We start from the raw sequence: 16144 nt of genomic DNA on the forward strand, positions 1-16144 counted from the left end.
GTGCAGGTAATTAAACATCCAGAACAGCGAGCCAATGGAAACCAAAGATTGCACTTAACTAGCAGATCATATGCAGATTTATGAGCAGCCTGCACTCAAGAAATAAATGCCCAGGAATTCACTCTTTAGGAGTGAGAGACAGTAGCAAGATCACTTTTACTTTCTTACCCTATCAAACAACCTAACACAAGCTTATTTTTCCAGTCTAACACAAAGTTTCCCTTCTAATCTCCCCAGGCCCATTCCAGCCTTCCATCAGTAAATGCAACCAATACTTAAAATCTGTTTTAGAAATAATCCAGGACAATTTCCTTTTTCCTTTGCTTTGGTGCCCCAGGGATGGGGCCTGGACACTGTCCTTGAGCTTTTTTTAGCACAAGGCTAGTGCTCTGTCACTTGAACCACAGCACTAGCTCCACTTCCAGCTTTTTGGCGGTTAATTGGAGATAAAATCTCTCAACTTTCCTGCCCAGGTAGGCTTTAAAGCACAATCCTTAAATCTCAGCTTCCTGATTAGCTAGAATTACAGGTGTGAGCTTACTTTAATGAGATGCACAGATAGTCCCAAATAACATATAGAACTGCTCTGTACAATTTGTTGGTTTTTTGCCAGTTCTAGGGCTTGAATTCATCATGGCCTCTGGATGCTGTCCCTCAGCTTTTCTGCTCAAGGTTGGTGCTCAACCACTTGAGCCACAGCTCTACTTCTAGGTCTTTAGTAGTTAATTGGAGATAAGAGTCTCACAGACTTGCCTGGGTTGTCTTTGAACCATGATCCTCAGATCTCAGCCTCCTGAGTAGCTAGGATGATAGGCATGAGCCAACCCGGCTTCTTATAAAATTTTTATTTTCCAGTGCTGGGGCTTGAACTCAGGGCCTGAGCACTGTCCCTGGCTTCTTTTTGCTCAAGGCTAGCACTCTGCCACTTGAGCCACAGCGTACTTCTCACTTTGTCTATATATGTAGTGCTGAGGAATCGAACCCAGGGCTTCATGTATTCGAGGCAAGCACTCTACCACTAGGCCATATTCCCAGGCCCTCCAGATAAATTTTTACACAGTGAGATCACAATGTTCATAATCCCCAACTTTCCCTTTCCCTCAACATATGTTTTTTGTTTTTTTTTGCCAGTCCTGGGCCTTGGACTCAGGGCCTGAGTGAGCACTGTCCCTGGCTTTGCTCAAGGCTAGCACTCTGCCACTTGAGTCACAGCGCCACTTCTGGCCATTTTCTGTATATGTGGTGCTGGGGAATCGAACCCAGGGCTTCAAGTATACGAGGCAAGCGCTCTTGCCACTAGGCCATATCCCCAGCTCCAACATATGTGTTTTTAATATCTTTGTTTTTTAATGTAAATGACAGGCAGATTTCCCATCAACTGCTAAGCATACTTTTTTTTCTCTAGGAAAGGCAAACAAAATTTTCCTCTACTACTACTTTTGTTGAGACAGAATCTTGCTTTATGTCTCAAATACAAAATCCTCCTGCCTGTGTCCTCTGAGTGCTACAACAAGATTATGTATCATGCCTTGACAAAATCTACTTTTTCCGTTTTTTAATGATTCTGTTTTCTTTACCTTACATATGGTGAATTCACATGTACAGCTTCAGGAGGAGGGGGGAGGGCACAGAACTTGAGGGAAAAAGGGTGAAAAAGTGCAGCTATGGAACTCACTGAACACTGATGAGAGTGAACACTGAATGAAAGGAAATGTACTCATGTAGATTAGCCCTTCTGTATATCACCTCTATAATAACTAAGTGAATTAAAAATAAATACCTACATATTATTCCAACATTTGAGAGTTGAGATAGGACAGTCAGCAGTCTGAACTACATAACACACCCTATATAAAAAAAAATCCAAAATAACTGAAACAAAAAGCAGTACCAAAACCTATAAAAACACATAAACTGGGATAAGTTAGCTACTTCAGATTTTCAGAAAAGTATACAGAAGAGCCAAAACACTTTGTATATAGCTTCTGAAATCAATGTCTTATTTTAATTACTTGTTATCAGTCAAAAATCTTACCTCAGGTTGTCCTATTCCAAGAAGGGATATAGCAAGTCCATAGACTACTAATACATAGTTGATCATAGCCAGGTTTAATTGCTGCCAATAAAAATGCTTTGGTTAAAAGTGTGAAGACAATTCTGCCCAATTTGTATCATGCTTTCTAGCCACAACAGTAAAACAATGTAATAACATGTTGCTAATTATTATTAGCTTAAAGATCAACAGAACTAGAAAATAGAGTTTGCAAAAATAAGCTGTTATATGATTATGAAGTAGTAAAAACACTGAATATATGTTGGATTTTTTTACACACACACACACACACACACACACACAGAGTTAAGGCTTAATGAGCTTCTAAACTCACCCAAGAGCATGAGCACAGGTGAAAACTTAGGGAGCACCACTTTACCTTTATTTTCTGAGGATCTAGACCATTTAGCAGCTCCGTAAATGCCTGTGCGGCACTGCGGCAGCGCTGCTCCAGTAAGGCCGTGTAGCCATCTTGAATTAAGCTTCTGAGCATCTTCATTATGTTAGCAAAATCCTGCAGCAAATAAATACTGGTTCGTTAATCCAAAATGATGCCTTTTAAAAATGAAATTTAAGATGTTAAATTCATCAGTAACCTTCCATAAGTGATAATTAAGTAAATACCAACATTATTCTTTATTAATCATATTTTTTCCTAGAAATTCCTATATCCTTAAAATGGAAATTAAAAGGCAATGCTTCCCCATCTTCATTCCAATATATTTGCCATTGCCTGTGACAAGTTCCTAAGACCCTCATCTCAAAAGAAAAGAAGCTGGGCCAGCAGCTAATGGCTCATGCCTATAATCCTAGCTACTATAAGGAGGCTGAGATTTGAGGACTGCGGTTCAAAGCCAGCCTGGGCAGGAAAGTCTGTGAGACTCTTATTTCCAATTAACCACCAGAAAACCAGAAGTGGTGCTGTGGCGCAAGTGGTAGAGAGCTAGTCTTGAGCTGAAGAGCTCAAGGACAACACCCAAGCCCAGAGTTCAACCCCCAAGACTGACAAAAAGAAAGAAAGAAAGAAAGAAAAGAAGGAAAGGGAAAGTAAAGTTCCTGGCTGGGTACTGGTGGCTTTTACCTGGAATCCTAGCTACTCAAAACCTCAGGTCGGCTGGACACTGGTGGCACACACCCATAATCCTAGGAAAGTCTGTGAGACTATCTCCAATTAATTGCAGAAAAAGACAGAAGTGGTGCTATAGCACAAGTGGTAGAATACTAGCCTTGACCTTAAAAGGACCTTAGGGACAGTGCCCAGGCCCAGAGTTCAAGGCCTAGGACCAGAAAAAAAAATACATAAAATAAATAGGGCTGGGAATGTGGCTTAGTGGTAGAGTGCTTGCCTAGCTTGCATGAGGCCCTGGGTTCAATTCCTCAGTACCATGTAAAGAGAAAAGGCCGGGAGTGGTACTATGGCCCAAGTGGTACAGTACTAGCCTTGATCAAAAGAAGTTCAGGAACAGGGCCCAGTTCAAGCACCAGGACTGGTGATGATGATGATGATGATGATGATGATAATAACACTAAGTAATAGGCTGAAATCTGAAGACTGAGATTCAATACCAGCCTGTGCTGGAAAGTTTGTTATTTTACATGTAGGTGAAAGTTTATCTGATTAATGTCAAGTCATTCAGAGAAAAAGGTTGCTTTTATAGCTGGAAAAAACTGAAATTGATTTGTTATTTAAATCTTTGAAAAATAAAGTTAGTATCACTGATGAATCTTTGAGAAACAAAGGTATTGTAATTCTACTATTAGTTAAAGTTCTGGCTAATAATTATCACATTAATGTTTAATTAGTGCTAGTTTGGTTTCTTGGTAATTACATATTAAATCTTGGCTAACACTTCATTTATGTGAAAAATGTTTTTTCAAACAGTTGGTTTTCTCTACAGGAAAAGCATCCTCCATTACCTGGTGTGCAGCTCTAGAAGACTTAGAAAACTGTTTCTCCAAAAGGCTCTTCAAATCTACTGGCAAAGTCAGTTGTGAACTAGAACTAACAGAGAAAGAAGCATTTGTAAGCAGTACTACTTTCATACAGATACAGTACATTTACTAAAAGTCACTGAAAATACTTAGTATTGGGTTGGGGATGTGGCTCAATTGAAAGACAATTACTCAGCAAGCACAAGGACCTAAATTCAAAAACCTGTACTGCCAAGTAAAACCCTTCAGTAAACGAAAAGCCATTATGAGGTCCTGAATACTACTAAGATACTGAATCCCTTCCCAAGATTAATCTCTAAACCTAATACAATCTCAAATTAATCCCAAATCTAAAATTGTAGGAAAAACATACCTGAATTTTTCTGATTCACTATTTCGGGATTTCTGTTTTCCTTTATGTTTTGGAGGCTGACCTGTGAATACAAAAATATTTATTGCTCAAGTGGTAGAGTGCTAGCCTTGAGCTGAAGAGCTCAGGGACAGCACCCAGGCCCAGAGTTCAAGCCCCACGACTGGCAAAAAAAAAAAAGTTCAGGCAACACTACATTAACTCAATAACAATGTATATAAGGAAAAATACTAACTTGATGGTGGTATAAATTCAGGATAGCAGTCACATTCATCTTCCAAAATGTCATCTACCATCTGTCAATGACGATAAAACCACTGAGACTCTCCAAATAATACATCCACAAAGACATCAATAATTATATAATGGAACAAAATTGTAATAGAATTCAACAGAACTTAACTCACCTCCTAAGTTATGCAGCTAGACGTTAAGAGTGAATATAGAAATAGGCCAACAACAAAATAACCAATGACATGAGATCAAGATAAATGGCGAATTTTTGAATGACAATTTTTCTTTGATGGTAGTCGGGTTTGAACTCAAAGCCTCACATGTGATAGGCAGGTATTCTGCAACTTAAGCCACACCTTCAGCCCCCTTTTTGCTTTAATTGTTTTAAAAATAGTCTTGTGTTTTTGTGAAGGGCTAGCCAGGCTATATATACATAAGATAAAATGACAGGTATATATCAGCCAGCCTTATTGGTTGCTATAGTATCTCCAGAGTACTCAAGACTGTCCTTGAACTGTGATCCTTCCAATCACCACTTTGTAACAGCTGTAATTACAGGTGTGAACCACTAATGCCTGGTCTTCTTTTTTGGAGAGAAGAGTTTGAACCCGGGGCCCTGTGTTTGCTATGACAAGAAATCTATCATTTTTTGTTGTACTTATTTTTCAGATAAGGTCACACTAACTTTTTTGCCAGTCCTAGGGCTTGAACTCAGGGCCTGAGCATTGCCCCTGGCTTCTTTTGCGCAAGGCTAGCACTCTACAACTTGGGCCACAGCGCCACTTTGGCTTTTTCTGTATATGTGGTGCTGAGGAATTGAACCCAGGGCTTCATGCATGCTAGGCAAGTACTTTACCACTAGGCCACATTCCCAGCCCACACTAACTTTTTTGTCTAGGTTGGTTTCAAACTATGGATCCTCCTAGCTCCGTTGGTGTGAGCCACTATCACTAGCCCAAAAATTCTATTTCTTGTATTTAGCATGATGTTTTAGATTTTTGACAATGTTTCTATTGAATTAATACTATCATTATCTTTTGTGCTCTTCTCCCTAAATACAACAGTTGAAGATATTTTAAGTTATGAATGAAAGGACAATATATGTTGAAAATATTCTATTCGATGCCTATCATCAATCCAATGTCAAAACATGGCTTTCTTCATTTTTGTTTTTTTCCACTGTCAAACCCTAAAGAGAAATATAAATGTAAACTTGATACTAGCTAGCGAACTTTGTGTATACAACAGGTCAGAGAAAAACTCATATACCTTCACCTAGGACACATGATCAGAGCCAGGCTAGAGATCTTGTGGTACTGTGAAGAAAGCAACAGACTAAGACTTCTGCTAAGCAGAATGACATCAGCTGAGAAGGGACCAGAAGATGCAGGTATCCTTGGGCAGAGGTGGAGAAGGGATAACTATTTCCTATGTCCCAATACACCACATATGGTTGGTATGCTAGGCAACAAATAGATTGCAAAAAGGAAAAGGATGGAACGAATACTTTACATGGCTCAGAGACAGGGAGAGGTGGCTTGATCATAGACTCCATTTTTACTCATTTGCAAGAGATTGGTTGGAAGATATAAATGAAAGACAAACAGAACTGGGTAGCAAAATGATATGTATTTACTGTTGGTTGAACTGAGAGCCTGGGTGCTATCTCTGAACTCTTTTGCTCAGGCTACTGCTCTACCAATTTTGAGTCACAGCTCTACTTCTGGGTCTTTAAGTAGTTAATTGGAGATAGTCTCACAGGGACTTTTCTGCCTGGGCTGGCGTTGAGCAGTGATCCTAAGATTTCAGTCTTCTGACTATGAGCAGTGAACCAGTGGCTCACGCCTGTAATCAATCACACCTACTCAGGAGGCTGAGATCTGAGGATCAAGGTTGGATGCCAGCCCAGGCAGGGAAGTCTATAAGACTCTTATCTCCAATTAACCAAAAGAAAACCAGAAGTGGTACTGTAGCTCTAAGTGGCAGAGCACTAGCCTTGAGCAGAAAAGCTCAGAGGCAGTACCCTGAGTTCAAGCTTCATGACCAACAAAAACAGAAAACAAAAACGAAAGCCATGACGCTATTTATAGTTGAAATAACTAACTTTAAGTGAGCTTACCATTTGATTGTGATGGCTGTTTGCCATTTCGTGGTTAGTTTTTTTGGACGTTTTCTCCTTCTCCACGAAGTTAAGTGATGCACTAAAAGCAGGTGCTGACAGATTCCTATTTGTGGAGTTCCTGTGAGGATAAAAGGAATGATTACTTTATTCCTACTAATTAATAGGCATTAAAAATGATCCTTTAAACAAACAGGTTGCAGCAATCATAGCTTTTGTTTAAGGCCAAGTATTGTTTTAAAAAGATTTTCTATCACAAACATGAGGCTTTATATAAATAGAATATATATATTTTTTTTGGCCAGTCCTGGGTCTTGGACTCAGGGCCTGAGCACTGTCCCTGGCTTCTTCCCGCTCAAGGCTAGCACTCTGCCACCTGAGCCACAGCACCCCTGCTGGCCATTTTCCATATATGTGGTGCTGGGGAATCGAACCGAGAGCTTCATGTGTAGGAGGCAAGCGCTCTTGCCACTAGGCCATATTCCCAGCCCCATAAATAGTATTTTAATAATGGCTCTAGACAAGTAGTCTGGGTTCCACCATTAAAAGTGAACTGAAGATTGACATCATTATTGACTATTTCAATATCCTATATAATCTAAAAGAGCGTGCAGAAAAAGCATAATTATCTTATTGTCAAGTAATCAAACACAAAACCTAGGCTATTATTTATTTCCTTGTAAGCATACTCAAGTCTTTCTGCAGCATTTTAAAAACAGGAGGCTGAAGATGTTTTCCAGGACAGAGATAAAGGGCATGAGATATAAACTATGCCCTAGTGTTTGCAGCCAGGACCTCATGGTCTAACTGGTCTCCTTCAAATATAGTAACTTCAAATTAACATTTCAAAGCATTTTCCCATACATAATCAGGTTACTAATCTCAATACACACACACACACACACACAGAAGGCTCAGTAAAACAGTTAGCAACATAAATCTGACCACTCACATGTTACCTATCTTAAACACAAGAACACATATGAGGGGACTGGGAATATGGCATAGTGGTAAAGTGCTCGCCTCATATACATGAAACCCTGGGTTTGATTCCTCAGCACCACATATATAGAAAAAAGCCAGAAATGGCGCCGTGGCTCAAGAAGTAGAGTGCTAGCCTTCAGCAAGAAGAAGCCAGGGACAGTGCTCATGCCCTGTGTCCACGCCCCAGGACTGGCAACAAAAACAAAACAAATAAAGGACACACACACTCACATGCACACGCACCCCTTTCTCTTCTTTTCTTCTATCCCTGTCTTGACTTGGGGACTGCTATTCACTCCTAAGGTGACTAGCATTTGCTATATTAACTCACCTGCTCTCATAAAAAGCCTTAATTGGATTCTTGTAAGATGTTCGACCTATAAATATCAATCACACACACAGAGTAATCAATGTACTGGCAACACAGATTTCAAGATTTTTTTAAATTTCCTTAGGCTGACATTTAAAAACATCAAATTCAGAAGGCTGAAAAATAAACCTAAGTTATTTTAAAATTCTGGTTGTCTTTCATTTCAGGGTAGTTCCAATCATATTCTATACAACATGCTTAGACACTCAATTACATGTGATTACTGCCAAGTCAACAGTAAAACATAAAATTTAATCAGAGAGTACCTATTTTCAAAGAGCTCACAACCTTTGAACCATGTTACCTGGATGACAACACCTGCTAGTGAAATTGAATTGCTTGACTTAAAATTCAATACACACTAAATACTCAAAGACAAAAACAGTAAGGAACTATATGCTAAAATTGTAGAGTAAGAAAATGTCAAGTGCACTACTATACTATGGTAGTGTGACTAACTGCAGAAAGAAAATCCACAACACTAAGTTTGCACGGCCCATTGCTGGTGCGTGTATGCCGTGCATGGGGGTGAGGGGTGGGGAGGTGCTTACATATACATCTCTGTATATTCACCATGCTGAAGAACTGTCTGCAAATCTGGCTGCAGAACATCAGACAACTCTACTGAAGATCCTTTTCTTTAGAAAATAACTTGAATAATGGAGAAAAGTTAAAAACAATTTTCTTTTAAAAACTTTTACTCTAAATTTTTGGAAAAGCTATTTTTCTATAGAAGAACAAATAGTAATTAGGATGCTGTCTGTTACAAATGAAATACATAATTCCTTCATAATTACCTAATGGACTGCAACACTAATACACTTCTATACAGACAGAAATGGAAATTTTGAATGACTTGACTATACTAAATAAGTACAAATCATCCAAGAATTGATTTATAGTCTTCATTACACAAAGAAACCCACCTTCCAAAGTTTTAAAGGGAATCTGACTATAACCAAAAGATTATAGTTAGGTTATAGTAAGGTTAGGTGAAATACCTTGCAGGTCTTCTATTTGTTTTTGTAACTTTGCATGCTGCTGAATTAGATCTTTCATTCCCTCAGGATCATTTTTACACAGTTTTTGAGCTTTTATGTTTGCTTGAAGGGCCCAGTCATATTCACCCAGCATAGAAAGAGCATCACAATAACGATAATGGCCCTGTTCCAAAAAAGATAAGTTAAAGTTTTTCTCAAAAATATGCTTTAAAAGAATATTCTTTTAAAGGAAAAAGAAAGATGATTTGTTTGAAAATGAATTAGTTAGAAATGTTAGATTAGACACCATCAATTAAAAATAAATTAAAGTATCAATACTTCAGGAAATAAATTATCTAATGAACTTAGTGAAAAGTTATAAATAGGTAAATAATTTTAGACAGTTAACTAGAAATCAACATTGCTGTGTAAGAGACTTTTATATCTCCAACAAAGAACCTAACTTTGGTTAGATTTGGCCCAGATCACTTTGATCATTGTACGTATCACAAAGAACTTTTTTTTTTTTGGCCAGTCCTGGGGCTTGGACTCAGGGCCTGAGCACTGTCCCTGGCTTCTTTTTGCTCAAGGCTAGCACTCTGCCACTTGAGCCACAGCGCCCCTTCTGGCCGTTTTCTGTATATATGTGGTGCTGGGGAATTGAACCCAGGGCCTCATGTATACGAGGCAAGCACTCTTGCCACTAGGCCATAGCCCCAGCCCCCATAAAGAACATTTTTATTTGATGAGAATCCTGGAGAAAATACCAAATCAAAAATAAGTGACCAAGCCTGAGGATGTAGCTCAGGAATAGAAGGCTTGTCTAACGTATGTAAGGAAAGACATGTATTCATTCCATCCCTAGCACCACCAGAAAATGTGACTCTCTTAAGATCAACTTTTCACTAAAATAATCATGTATTTATGTAAGCTCAGTGCTATGTTCTGGTGGACTATGGGTTCTAGATCATTTCTAACCAGATTATTAGGCTAACATCAAAGATCTCAATTCAGATTGCATTTCATTAAGGTATAAGAAGATAAAGAGATCTCTTGGATATGCTATAAGATCAAAGCTCCACTCCAGACATTACTAGACACAGCTAGTGTAGGAAATTATTCTGGACAATAAACTATACTTGCTAAACTTAGAGAATATTTTCTCATTTCTCATCACTAGTTTTATTAACTAGAGCCTTTTCCCTAGACCCCATAAAATTCAGTACAACTTCTGTTGGATAAGAAAGGTGCTTATGGGTCTGGGGATATGGCCTAGTGGCAAGAGAGCTTGCCTCGTATACATGAGGCCCTGGGTTCGATTCCCCAGCACCCACATATACAGAAAACGGCCAGAAGTGGCACTGTGGCTCAAGTGGCAGAGTGCTAGCCTTGAGCAAAAGGAAGCCAGGGACAGTGCTCAGGCCCTGAGTCCAAGGCCCAGGACTGGCCAAAAAAAAAAAAAAGAAAGGTGCTCATTCAAGCGCCTTTGCTAAAGTTGTGCAAATGAACACTAAATTAAAAGTATCCAGGACTGGGAATATGGCCTAGTGGCAAGAGTGCTTGTCTCATATACATAAAGCCCTGAGTTCAATTCCCCAGCACCACATATATAGAAAAGGCCAGAAATGGCGCTGTGGCTCAAGTGGCAGAGTGCTAGCCTTGAGCAAAAAGAAGCTAGGGACAGTGCTCAGGCCCTGAGTCCAAGCCCCAGGACTGGCAAAAAGTAAATAAATAAAAATAAAAGTATACCTACTTCTTAAACACCATTACCACGATTTGCTATTCTTTTTAAAAAATTGTTATTGTTGTTTTAAAGGTGATATACAAATGGGTTATCCTAAGTCAGGTAATAAGTAAATTTCTTTTTAGACTATGTCACCCCCTCCCTTGCTCCTGCCCAGTTTTTCTCTCCTGTCCTCACCCACAAGTTCATTTTCAACATAGAGTCTAGTGAGTACCACTGATGTATTTGTTCACCCTTTGTCCCTCAATTTCTATGCCTACCTTACCCTCCTAAAGACAGATAAATCAACAAAAAGGAAACAAAAATAGCAACAAAGAAAAAAAACTCATTTCCGTTTCCTGGAGTTCATTTTGATAAATACGAACATATGCAAGTAGGCAGAGCCTTTGTGTTCCTCTCCTAAGAATATTCTCCTTTGGTTTTACTGTGCTTGACTGTCTGGAACATTCACTATGCTCCAGTATATATTATATTTTTCACATAGGAGAGAAAACATTGTCACTCGTCTCTCTGGGCTTGGGTTACCTCACTTAACATGACTTGTTCTAGGACCATCCCATTTCCCGGCAAATGAGATTATTTTACTCTAATGGCTGTGTAAAATTCCATTGTGTATAGGCACCACATTATTTTTGTATCCACTCATTTATTTAGGGCATCTGGGCTGCTTCTACAACTTGGCTCTTGTGAATAGTGCAGCAATGAACATGGATGTGTAAGTGTTCATGGTCTCCTGGCTTGTGATGCTCTGAGTAGATGCCCAGCACTGCTTTTTTGCCCAGAATTGCTTTGGCTATGCAAGGTCTTTTGTTGTTCCATCTATGTTCTTGGTTGTTTTTTCTATCTAAGAACTTCATTGAGATTTTGATGGGATTGCATTGAACATGTAGTTCTTTTTGGGCAGTATGGCCTTTTTCACAATATTAATTCTACCTATCCATGAACATAGAAGGTCTTTCCATTTCCTGATGCTGTCTTCGACATCATCTTAATTTTTTTTTTGGGGGGGGGGGTCAGTCGTGGGGCTTGAACTTTGGACCTGGGCACTTCCTGAGTTCTTCAGCTCAAGGCTAGCACTCTACCACTTTAGCTACAGAACCACTTCTGGTTTTCTGGTGGATAATTGGAGATGGGAATCTTATGGCCTTTCTTATGCCCAGGCTGGCTTTGAAAACCGCAATCCTCAGATCTCAGCCTCCTGAGTAGCTAGGATTACAGGCATGAGCCACCAGCTCCTGGCTTCATCTTCAAGTTTTATAGTTTTCACTATAAAAATTTTTTGCTATTGTAAATGGAGTTGTTTTCCTGATTTCCCTCTCTATGCATCATTGGTATACAGAAAGGCTGACTTTGATGTTTTTTTTTTGTTTGTTTGTTTTTTGGCCAGTCCTGGGCCTTGGACTCAGGGCCTGAGCACTGTCCCTGGCTTCTTTTTGCTCAAGGCTAGCACTCTGCCACCTGAGCCACAGCGCCCCTTCTGGCTGTTTTCCATAAATGTGGTGCTGGGGAATCGAACCAAGAGCTTCATGTGTAGGAGGCAAGCACTCTTGCCACTAGGCCATATTCCCAGCCCCTTGATGGGTTGTTGTTGTTGTTGTTTTGACCAGTCCTAGGCCGTGAACTCAGGGCCTGAGCACTGTCCCTGGCTTCTTTTTGCTCAAGGCTAGCACTCTGCCACTTGAGCCACAGTGCAACTTCTGGCCGTTTTCTGTATATATGTGGTGCTGGGGAATTGAACCCAGGGCCTCATGTATAGGAGGCAAGCACTCTACCAATAGGCCATATCCCCAGCTCTGTTGTTGTTTTTTGTAACCTGCTACTAATAACCTGCCCAAGTTATTGATCAGTTCTAGGAGCTTAGGGGTGAAGTTTCTTGGGTCCTTTTGTATAAGATCATGTCATGTGCAAACAGGAATAATTTGATTTCTTCTTTTCCTATGCAAATCTCTTTTATGTCTTTTTCTTGCCTTACTGCACTGGCTAGGAATTCCAGAGGTATGCTGAAGAGGAGTGGATAGAGTGGACATTCTAACCTTGTTCTTGATATTAGAGGAAATGGTTTTAGTTTTGCTATTCTTTCCTACTTTGTACAACTACATAAGCTCCTTACAACTAAAGATAACTTCAAAATCATATGAAACCAAGAATTAAGTAGTAAAGTGTTTCTATGTCTTGCCAAACACAGAAAATAGTGTCAATGTTGTATGTGATACTTTAAAATGTTTGAATTTTTTTATTTAGGAAAAATACGTTGATGTAAAATAAAACCTAGAATTATGCTTTGATATCTATTTTAGTCACTTTATTCTCTTTATATAGAAGAAAGAAAACTATGTAGATGTGGTTGGGATTTCCTTTGTGACCTCTCCTATTACTTTTCCCTCCCTTACTATCCAGAAGCAAATACTTCTGCTGACTTTTTTTCATTTACTATTTGCTTTTCTATCTACAAATACTGATAAGCCACTCACTCATTTCAACTGCAATCTAGTATTTGATTGTTCATCTGCTAAGGCAAAAGGAACTAATCGCAAGTGCCTGTTATATACCAAGCAGCCTGCCAGACAGTCCAGAGTCCAGAGTGGGGCTGGGAATATGGCCTAGTGGTAGAGTGCTCGCCTCGTATATATGAAGCCCTGGGTTCGATTCCTCAGCACCACATATATAGATAAAAGCCAGAAGTGGTGCTGTGGCTCAAGTGGGAAGTGGTGCTGTGGCTCAAGTGGTAGAGTGCTAGCCTTGAGCGAAAAGAAGCCAGGGACAGTGCTCAGGCCCTGAGTCCACACCCCAGGACTGGCAACAAAAACAAACAAATAAACAAAATAAACAGAGTCCAGAGTAAACCAGGCAGAGTGAACCAACGAACCAGTCCGCAGAGCACACAATAAACAGTATAACTTAAATGACATGTGTAGTATGTTCAGGAACTTGCTAAATACTAAAAGATAAAAAGTAAAGCAAAGAAAAGGCACAGGGGAAAATCTGGGTTAGATTTGGCACTTTAGTAATGTGGTCTGCAAAGGTTTTACTAAGAGGACTTCAAAAAAGACTGAAAGGATATAAAGGCACTAGCTGATACTATGGGAAAAAACATTCAAGAGAGAGGGAAGAGGAAATACGAACTGAAATGAAACAGACAATGCAAACTGGGTCCAGAGGAGTATCAGGAGTGAGGGGAGGAGGAGAGAGGGAGAGGGAGAGAGGGAAAGAGGGAGATAGAAGGGGGAGAGAGAACGTGTGGAGAGAGAGAGAGAAATGATATTGGCTATATTTGTATACTTCATTCATGAAAAGAACATATGCTAAATTGTTATGTAAATCTGAAATGAAGTAATTATTAGGATACAAACATGGGAGCAAGCTATTTCCTAGGGTGAATAAATGTAAAACTGAGTACTTATGGGGAACTTAACATCATAGTATTCTCAGTAAGTTGTAAGCAATTAAAATTCTTACTAATTTATTGAAAGTTTTTGTGTACATGCTTATGATTTTTGCTAATCTGAAGAACCCTAACAATATCACATTTTCTTATTTACTTGTGATAGGCAAGTCTCTATTCTGGAGAACTATCCTTCTATTCTACTGCTTTCATTTTTCTATTTTTGTACCACTTTTCAATAATTTTAATTATTAGGAAGTATCAGTTCCTTAACTTTATTGGCCATTCAAGATGACTCTTCTATGAAATGTTTGTTTTGCTGATTATTTTCTACTCCATTTCCTATTTAGAGTTTGCTACATATACCAAATTTAAATCCTTCCAGAGCTGGTACTTAGCCTAGGAAGAATAAGGGCCCTCCCTACATGCAATCTCAACAACAATAAAAGAACCCTAAGACAATAAAAGAATAAACCCTATGGTTATTTATGTGGCAAATAGTTTCCTCCCAGCCTATTTCATTCCTGCTTTTTGACAAACACAAGTAGTTTTGATATAGTCATTATATTAAGGTGGGATATTTTTTCACTGGGGATCTGTACATTATGTATTACTTAAGAAGCCTTAGGGGCTGGGAATATGGCCTAGTGGCAACAGTGCTTGCCTCATATACATGAAGCCCTGGGTTCGATTCCCCAGCACCACATATACAGAAAACGGCCACAAGTGGCGCTGTGGCTCAAGAGGTAGAGTGCTAGCCTTGAGCAAAAAAGAAGCCGGGGACAGTGCTCAGGCCCCAAGTTCAAGCCCCAGGACTGGCGAAGAAGAAGAAGAAAGAAGGAGGAAGAAGGAGGAAGGAGGAGGAAGGAGGAGGAAGGAGGAGGAAGGAGGAGGAAGGAGGAGGAAGGAGGAGGAAGGGAGGAGGAAGGGAGGAGGGAGGAGGAGGGAGGAGGAGGGAGGAGGAGGGAGGAGGAGGAAGGGAGGAGGAAGGGAGGAGGAAGGGAGGAGGAAGGAGGAGGAAGGAGGAGGAAGGAGGAGGAAGGAGGAGGAAGGAGGAGGAAGGAGGAGGAAGGAGGAGGAAGGAGGAGGAGGAGGAGGAGGAGGAGGAGGAAGAAGAAGAAGAAGAAGAAGAAGAAGAAGAAGAAGAAGAAGAAGAAGAAGAAGAAGAAGAAGAAGAAGAAGAAGAGGAGGAAGAGGAAGAAGAAGAAGAAGAAGCGGCCTTAGGGTAGGGGTGTAACTGGTAGAGTTGGTAGAGTGGGTCAGCATGAAAGAGGATTTGCTTTTAATCACTAGCACCAAGAGAAGGCCAGGAGGAAGGGAGCAAGGGGAGGGGGGGGAGAGGAAGTCTTATCTACTCAAAGATACTCCATAGTTCCTTCCACATTTTTAATTCCAGTTCTCATACTTAAGCACAATGTGCAAACATTACCCTGCAATAGCTAAGGTGCCCCCAGACTCTAGAGATCCCCGTGGGCTGCTCATGTATGCATTCTCACACACTATCTCTCTTAGCCTCTCTCTCATAGTTATGGCAGAGTCCTCCTACTGTTGGTGTAATTGAAGGTTCCCCTTTCCCATTCTTTTTCTTTTAATAAAATAAAAATTTTAAAGGCAACAGAAAAGTTTACAATGCTTTTGTCTACCCTGATATACAACTAGGTGAAGATAATATTTAAAGAAACAGTAGCTAATGCACATTGAAAAACAGAAACAGAAGTCTTCAAAAATACCATCAAATAAGATCCAGAAATGGAATAATGGTTATACATAATGAACAATAAATTAAACCTAGAACCAAGGGCTGGTGGCTCATGCCTGTAATCCTATTCAGAACGCCTGAGATCTGAGGATGGTGGTTCAAAGCCAGCCTGGGCAGGAAAGGCCTTGAGACTCCTATCTCCACCAGAAAACAAAGGAGCTGTGGCTCAAAGTGGTAGAGTGCTTAGCTAGCCTTGAGCACAAAAGCTCAGGGACAG

General features: G+C 39.9%; 1 protein-coding gene across 7 annotated transcripts in view; it reads right to left on the bottom strand.

Annotated features, from left to right (window-relative positions):
• Ttc3 (tetratricopeptide repeat domain 3) overlaps positions 1-16144 on the bottom strand; it is a 108021-nt gene that overhangs the window by 52673 nt on the left and 39204 nt on the right. For all 7 annotated transcript variants that reach the window (XM_048346234.1, XM_048346233.1, XM_048346235.1 and 4 more), the window contains 8 exons: positions 9064-9226; positions 8024-8069; positions 6709-6829; positions 4591-4651; positions 4359-4419; positions 3971-4055; positions 2433-2567; positions 2036-2116 (listed from right to left, as the gene is read on the bottom strand). In XM_048346234.1, coding sequence (XP_048202191.1) covers positions 2036-2116; positions 2433-2567; positions 3971-4055; positions 4359-4419; positions 4591-4651; positions 6709-6829; positions 8024-8069; positions 9064-9226 — 753 coding nt within the window. The remainder of the gene's footprint in view (positions 1-2035; positions 2117-2432; positions 2568-3970; positions 4056-4358; positions 4420-4590; positions 4652-6708; positions 6830-8023; positions 8070-9063; positions 9227-16144) is intronic.

Source organism: Perognathus longimembris, chromosome 5 (assembly GCF_023159225.1).
Source record: "Perognathus longimembris pacificus isolate PPM17 chromosome 5, ASM2315922v1, whole genome shotgun sequence".
Lineage (NCBI taxonomy): Eukaryota > Metazoa > Chordata > Mammalia > Rodentia > Heteromyidae > Perognathus > Perognathus longimembris.